The 8,367-nt window shown below is 46.6% G+C and overlaps 1 protein-coding gene across 1 annotated transcript; it reads left to right on the top strand.

The window, feature by feature from the left end:
• Positions 1-6,666: 6,666 nt before the first annotated feature.
• On the top strand, positions 6,667-7,652 carry LOC133830107 (uncharacterized). The gene is made up of 2 exons (XM_062260025.1): positions 6,667-6,809; positions 7,214-7,652. The coding sequence occupies exons 1-2, from the start codon at positions 6,667-6,669 to the stop codon at positions 7,650-7,652; spliced, it is 582 nt and encodes a 193-aa protein (XP_062116009.1).
• The last annotated feature ends 715 nt before the right edge of the window (positions 7,653-8,367 follow it).

Here is an 8,367-nt window from a genome sequence, read left to right on the forward strand (position 1 = left end):
GACTTGACCTTGAGATTGATCAGATATGGGAAGTCATGGGGAAGATGAAACGTTAGCTTGCCACCATGAACCAAGGGCGAGCCACTGCGCAAGAGGCCCTTAATGAGGCTTTCGAAAAACAAAGGAGAGATTTTAAAGAATGGATGGATCGACATGCCCGGGAGGTGCAGGCCCGACAGGAGGACATGGAGTGCCAAACTCGGGAAGTTGCCAAATCCATCTGCAATTATATGAAATAGCAGCAAACCCGAGGTATGGGAACTATAGCTGGAACTACTGCCCATAACCAACAACATATTCTTTTTTTTTTTTCGGTGAAGGTGTCATGGATGGATTAGAGGCTCAGCCTCAGAATGGGAATCAAGGTCCGACCAGGAGTCACAGATCTAATCGGGGTGCCCAAGCGAACAACAATTGGTGACCCTTACAATTGATGAGCAGGTCCTGCCAAGGCGTGGCATGGGACAGGACCAAGTAGGAAATTTTCGCCCAAGATCTCAAGGTAGTTGCCGTGATAGGAATCTTGGTGCTGCAGGACAGGACGATAACCCCCGAGCTCTAGCACCGAATATGAGTGGTCAATCCCAAAACTACTAGCAGCAACCTGGTCAGTACAGACAACATCAAGAATACAACCCAAGGTCCCGAAGAGACGAGCCATAGGTTAGTAGCGCATACAAGCCTCATCATCCTGATTGATATGACCATGATGAAGCAGCAAGCCAAGTTCGCCAACAGAATAATCAAATTCAGAGAGGTAACCATCCCGAAGGATTGTTTGTCCCACAAGGGCAGGATATCCCGAACAACCAACCACCCCGAGGTGGAGGGTTTAAGGGAGTACCACTAGTACCAGACCGGGCAGATATCTAGGATGTTGGAGGTAGGCCTTGGCCAAACTCTATTTTCCACTAAATGGGACCCATGGGAGGTGAAGACCTTCGAGAAGCTCTTAATCGCAGCAGGGAAAATCAGGATTCGAACAACATAGCTCCGCTTGAGCTTGTTCGGGGCCTGAGAATGGATGAGGTCCGCAATGCAGCACAGCCCCAGGTAGCTGTAGACCCTAACATCAAAGCCTAGCTAGATCTGTTTACCCGACTGGTAAGGCACTTGACAGCCCCCAAGTTAATAGATTTTGAAATGGAGAGGCAGAGAGGTTTCCCATTTTCAAACCGTATTGATCAGTTGCCCATACCTGTCAAATTCAAAATGCAGACATGGAAGATGTACACTGGGCTGGAGGACCCAGTATCTCACGTTCACAACTTTGAACTACAGACTGATTTACAGGGAGTTTAGGATGATGCCAAGTGCAGGATCTTCCTGGCCACTCTATCAGAATTTTCCCAGCAATGGTTCTTCAAGCTACAGCCAGGGTCGATTACATCTGGGATGGATTTGTACGTACATTCTATTCCCAATTCTCTTCAGCAATGCCCCTTCCAACTGAGCCAAATGACCTGGTGGACATAAAACAAAGAGATAACAAACCTTTGATGGACTACATTCAACGTTTTATGCAGGAAGCCACCAGAGTGAAATCCCTTAGTGATGACGGTAAATTAATAGCCATCGATTCGGGAGTTAAGGTAAAGAGTCTATTCTGGAGCTGTTTGAAAAGGAAGTCTGCACATACCACCTAGGAGTTCCTTGATTGAGCAGAGGAGTTCAGTAAGCTTGAGGAGGCCGAGCAGAAGGTGGATAATCCAATTCAGACAGGTATTGAGCAGGGGAAAACAAATTCTGGGAATACCACCAACCCTGCAATGGAAGGAAATAATGGGGCTAAGAATGGCAAACACAGTAATGGGGTTGGAAGTAGCAGTAACCATAATGAAATTAAGAGGCCTAAGACCGCCAAGTAGCTTAAGCCACGGGAATATGTTCCTAAATTTACTACTTACTCCATCATGTTGGAGACCCGGGCAGACGTTTTTAATGCCACGGAGGCTGTTGTGCCATAGAAAAGACCTCCACCAATGAGGAAGGATGTTAATAGATGGGATATGACCAAATTTTGTCAGTTTCACAATGACTATGGTCATGAAACCAATGAATGTAACCACCTTAGAAGGAGATAGAATTCCTCATTCGACAAAACAATGCTCATCTGAAGAGGTATGTACGAGTGACTGCCGACCAGCATCCTCATCAGCAGTATCAGAGCAATCAGCCTCTCCTACCACCACCAATTGTTGGTCAACTATATATAATCTGCGGTGGGCCGCATTTGGACGATAACTCTGGCAAAGCTCGAGAAAGATACGCTCATTCCCTTAGACATGACAAGGAGCGTCTCCCAAACAGCCTCGCTACGAGTGTGAGCCCAACACGTTCAACGAGGAAGACACAAGTCACGTACATCATCCGCATAAGGACATGTTGGTAGTAGAAGTGTAGATCGCTAATATGATCGTGGCCTGAATGATGATTGACCATGGGTCATCTACCAACATCCTGTTTAAGAGTATACCCTGGAGAGGATGAATTTAAGCATGAAATATCTGGAACCATGTGACCAGTTACTGTATGGGTTTACAGGGAATGGCATGGCCTCGATAGGAAGTATAAGGTTGCCTTTGACGGTGGGGATGACACCAAACAGTAACATTGTAATGTCTTTGTTCGTGGTGAAAGACATCCCCTCTCTGTACAATGCCATGAAAAACCGACCAGCCCTGTATGACTTCCGAGCAGTCACTTCAATCTTCCATCTGCTCGTCAAATTCCCAACTTGGGCAGTTATAGGATGTCTCAAAGGGAACCAACTGGCGGCCAAAGAATTTTATAATTCATCATTAAAAATGGCAGGGAAGGTAGCCTGCACCACACAGCTTGTAGGCCCCAGTCACCAAAAATAGGATGCAACCCAAAACAGGGGAAGACATAGACCCTCATTTTGGGGATATTGATACAGGGGTGGGTCTAGTCGAAGAATTAGAAGAGGTCCCGCTTGATCCAAAACAACCGACCTGGGTTGTCAAGGTAGGGAAAGAGTAGTCCGAGAACATAAGATCTGCCGTGATCCAATTCCTATGGAACAACTAAGATGTATTCGCCTGGTCTCATGATGATATGGTGGGGATCCGCCCAACCATTATAAGCCACGTCCTCAACATCAATACCGAACACTTCAAGCCTGCACAGCAGAAAAAAATGTTATTGGATAAAACAAGGGAAAAGGCATTGAAGGAAGAAGTGGAGAAGCTTCGAAATAACAACTTCAGTAGGGAAGCTTTCTATCCAGTATGGGTGTCCAATCTCATGTTGGTACCAAAGCCTAATAACAAGTAGAGGGTGTGCATAGATTTAACCATTTTGAATAAGGCATGCCCCAAGGACTGCTTCCCACTTTCAAGAATTGACCAGCTGGTGAACGTTACAGTCGACCACAAGAAATTAACCTTTATGGATGCCTATTCGGGGTACAACCAGATAAGTATGTATCCGCCCAACCAGGAGCACACCAGCTTCCGCACAGATATGGGGCTGTATTGTTATAAAGTTATGTCGTTCGGCCTGAAAAATGTTGAAGCCACGTATCAACGACCGGTAAACCGTATATTCAAAGACCAGATAGGAAATAACATAGACGTTTACATGGATTATATGTTGGTGAAATCTAAAACAGCTGGGGGCACATTGAGGACTTGGAGGAATGCTTCAATATCTTGAGGCAGTATTGAATGGAATTGAACCCTCTAAAATTCTCCTTTGGTGTGGGGACAGGAAATTTTTTGGGACATAGTGAACTCCAGGGGGATTGAAGCAAACCCCAAGAAGATAAAGGCATTGCTGGACATGCCCTCACCAGCCAGGATCAAGGATGTGCGGAGCCTAACAGGACGCATAGCAACACTAAGCAGATTCATGTCCAAATCTACTAACAAATGTATTTTGTTTTTTCAATATCCTCAAAGGTACAAAGAAATTTTAATGGACCAATGAGTGTGAACAAGCTTTCCAAGCTCTAAAGCAGCAGCTGGCACAACCTCAGATCCTTTCAAAACCTCTGGAGGGCGAAGAACTGTGAATATACCTACCAGTAACTCAACACACTATCAGTGCAGTCTTGGTCAGAGAAGAAAAAAAGATTCAACATCCAATCTAGTATGTTAGTAAAAGGCTGGTCGAAGCAAAGAGCATGTATCCTCAAATTGAAAAATTAAGTTACTGCCTACTCTTGTCATCCAGAAAACTTTGCCCATACTTCCAAGCTCATCCCATAAAGGTTCTTACCGACCAACCATTGTGTCAAGTCCTACAAAAGCCGGACACCTCTGGTCGGCTACTCAAATGGTCTATAGAGCTCGGGCACTATGATATCACCTACCAGCCTTGAACAACAATTAAAGACCAAGCTCTTGTAGATTTTGTAGCAAAATGTACCTGGTTACCAAAAACAGATGAAGAAATGGCCGAGCAGTCATCGGAGTTTGAACCACCGCCCAGTACAAGTGCTGAGCAGAACACCAAGCACCCAGCGTCCAGCACTGTTCATTCCGAGGAAGAACCCCAAGTTTGAAAGCTGCACGTCGATGGCTCATCTACCGATCAGCTATCTGGAGCTGAACTCACACTAATCACTTCTGAAGGGCAACACATCCATTATGCACTTCGTTTTGGATTTAACGCATCTAATAACGAAGTGGAGTACGAGGTTGTTGACAGTGAAATCTTGTCAACAAAATTAGATCAGAAAACTCAAAGATAAGTATGGAGATATTTAGATTTAGATAAGAACTTAGAATCAACTTAAGGAAAGTTAAAACACAGATCAACAATGGAGTAAGCCTTTGTATATTGCACAATAGCCTAAGTGTACAATGAGTTTTTCCAACCCCTTTGCTAGAGGGGTGAAAGTCTATTTATATTGGAGATCTAATGGCTCCTGGTACATCGTGGTCCTAGGGGACAAGATGGTACATAGGTACACTATCAGGGTTGTGGCACAGGTCGTAGTGGTGTTGAAGGAGTGGTGGTCGGCTCTAGTACGTGTCAGGGGCCTGCAAAAGTACTCCTGTCTTGGTACCATATTATGCCTCCATTACTTGTCGGGTACGAACCTCATAAGTATGTTGAGGGATTCCTAACCATCTACCATTCTTGTACTGCCACTACTTGTCTGGCGTGGATGTCGTATCTGTACTCTAATTCCTCTTGGTTAGTAGGTGCATTTCGTAGATGTACTAGCTCTTTCAGTCATACGTGAGTTCTTACTCTGACAAGGCACCTTATTCCCACGAGCTTAATGTATTGAAACCCTTATGTGCTGCCTCAGATGATATGGTTCCAAGATGCATGTGAGGGAAGGCCCTCACAACACCCCCGATGGGCTCGAGGCCCTGATGGACACGAGGCGCTAAGGGGCATGAGGCGGGCGTAAGGTGCTGAGGGGCGCGAGGCCCTAAGGAGCACGAAGCCTGGATGGGCGCGAGGCGCTAAGGGGCGCGAGGCACTGAGGGGCACGAGGCCCTGAGGGGCGCGAGGCCCTGGTGGGCGCGAGGCCTTGAGGGGCATGAGGCCCTGATGGATGCTAGGCGCTGTGGGGTGCGAAGCGCTGATGGGTACGAGGCGCTGAGGGGCACGAGGCGCTGAGGGGCACGAGGCGCTGAGGGGCATGAGGCCCTGATGAGCGCAAGGCGCTGAGGGGCGCGAGGCACTGAGGGGCGTGAGGCACTGAGGGACGCGAGGCGCTGATGGGTGTGATCCGTAGGTGCGCATCACCTAAGCGTGAGACGGAGGCCACGAGCCCATCGAGCCAAAGTTGCTTGGGTGCCGCGAGACGCATGTGCGAGATGGTGCCTGAGTGCAGTCTGTAGGTGCGCATCACCTAAGCGTGAGACGGGGGCTGCGGCTACATGAGGTGCGAGCTGGCTTGAACACTCGCGCGAGACGGCACCTGGGCGAGACCCATAGATGCACGAGACCATGGGGTCTCCATTGAGGCGGACGAGGCGAGGTGCATGGACGGCTGGAGCACTGGTACGAGGCCCTCCAGGGCGAGACACCGGTGTGCGCGCGAGGCCCTCCTGGCCGAGACACTAGCGCACGCGTGAGGCCCTCCTGGATGAGACACCAGCATTTGTGTGAGGCCATCAGCATGCGCGTGAGGTCCTCCTGGCCGAGGCATCACTGTACGGGACTCCTTGGCCGCATGTGAGGCGAGATGGTGTTGTTGAGCATGCGGGTCTGTCCAGGCATAATGGTACGTGGTTCCTTGGCATAACGTAACTTAGTCTCTAGAAAGGCAGAGACTTACGGGGTTTTAACCAGGGACTATAGATTTTTTTCCTTGGTGGATTTTTGGCATCCACAGAAGCATTAATTGCAGGATTGAGGTTAGCAAGGGAAGTGAAGGCTAAAGTCTTGGACATGTACAATGATTCACACTTGCTTGTCAATCAGGTCCTTGGTGAGTACATTGATCGGGGAGAAAAAATGATGGCCAGTCTTGATAAGATCGAAGACTTGCTCGCTCAGCTCAAGAGGTACAACATCTAATAGATACCAGGAGAACAAAGTGCCATAGAAGATGTGCTGGCCAGACTAGCCAGTAGTGTTGTGGTGGACAAAGTTAACATGGTTCCTATTGAATACGTGGTCAAACCAAGTATCAACCTGCCATAACCAGTCTTTCTTATAGAAAAAACTCCATCCCGAATGACCCTGATTGCAGCTTATCTGGAACATGGAGTCCTACCCAACAGTCACAATGAATCTAGGAAATTAATGAGGAAAGCTGCTCAGTACCTTATCATTGATGGGGTTATGTACAGAAGGGGTTTCTCCATGCCATTACTCAGGTGTGTCAACCAAAAAAAAATTAGGACGATTGTTGGAGGAGATACATGAGGGTTTCTGTGGGAACCATGCAGGGGGAAAAGTCTGTCTAAGAAGATTTTAAGGCAAGGCTTCTTCTATCAAACTATGAACGAAGATGCCTTTGCATATGTTCGAAGATGTGACAAGTGCCAGAGGTTTGCAAAGATACCCCGAGCATCCCCAAATGAGCTTACTCAAATGCAAAGTCCATGGACCTTCGTTATTTGGGGAATTGTCCTTATTGGTCGGCTACCCAAGGGAAAAGGGGAGTACAGTATGCAGTCGTGGCAGTTGATTACTTCACCAAGTGGACGGAAGCCGAGCCACTTGCAACCATCACTTCCAAAAAAGAACAGGACTTTGTGGTGAAAAATATAATCTGTAGATTTGGTCTACCTCAGAAGATAGTGTCCGACAACGGCACCCAGTTTGACAGCCAACTGTTCACTGATTTCTGTACCGAGCACAGCATCACAAAAAGTTTCTCAGCAGTCTTGCACCCTCAAGCAGATAGGCAGGTAGAATCAGTTAACAAAATTCTCAAATACATTCTGAAGAAGTGTCTAGAACTGGCTAAACGAAACTGGCCTGAGAGATTGCCTAAGGTACTCTGGTCATACAGGACTACCGAGCGAACAACTATTGGTGATACCCCCTTTGCACTCACGTATGGGTATGATGCAATGCTGCCAATCGAGATGACTTCACCATCTCATCGACATATAGTATACAATCAAGTTCGTAACCATCAATTGATGGCCAATTCCTTAGACCAGATTGAAGAAAGACGCGAAAAGTCCAACATATGCCTAGCTTCCCACTAGCAAAAAGTTTCTCGGTACTTCAATTTTAGAGTTAAGGAACGAAAGATTGACGTGGGAGATCTAGTCCTGCAAAGAGTATTCCCAGAAACTCGAGATGCCTAAGCAGTAGTGCTAGGGCCAAGCTGGGATGGTCCTTACCAAGTCATAGAGATAGTACCACCCGACACGTACAAGATAGCATGGTATAACCAAGATCTCCAGTTAATACCTGTCCCCCATTACTGGAATGGGGAACACTTGAGGAAGTACTACAAATAAAGATCACTTTTAAGTGATCGTTGACTGGCCGGTACAGGCACGAACTGCCCATACCATCGACCAGCTCAAGTTAGCTATATTAATTATGCACAGGCACATTTGCCCATTTATTGTAATAATTAATATTTATGAATGTAAGCTACATTGTAGCGACGCAGCTTGTATGGTTGATTTTTAATCAATAAGACACGATTTTTGTCCATTTGTACAAGCCTTATTTTTACAATGATTATCTTGCTAACTAGTGATTTATTTCACATATTGTCGACAGTGTATGAAACCTTCGTAGGTTTTGGCGAACCCAAGTACCCCCGAACAATTTATTACTAACAAATTTGGTCAATTAGCAAGTGACCAAGAAGATAACCCACGAGTTATGAATCCTGCTCGGTCATTTAGGGGGCACCATAGTCATACATAGACAAGTAGAGAGAAAAGTGTGTAATCAAAAGGACTT

Source organism: Humulus lupulus, chromosome 1 (genome assembly GCF_963169125.1).
Source record: "Humulus lupulus chromosome 1, drHumLupu1.1, whole genome shotgun sequence".
NCBI lineage: Eukaryota > Viridiplantae > Streptophyta > Magnoliopsida > Rosales > Cannabaceae > Humulus > Humulus lupulus.

Bases quoted from the DNA above. Each gene is read 5' to 3' on its own strand.
- LOC133830107 (XM_062260025.1), top strand. From the start codon at position 6,667: ATGACCCTGATTGCAGCTTATCTGGAACATGGAGTCCTACCCAACAGT. The intron at 6,810-7,213 runs GTGTGTCAACCA...TATAATCTGTAG, and splicing joins TTCTCCATGCCATTACTCAG to ATTTGGTCTACCTCAGAAGA.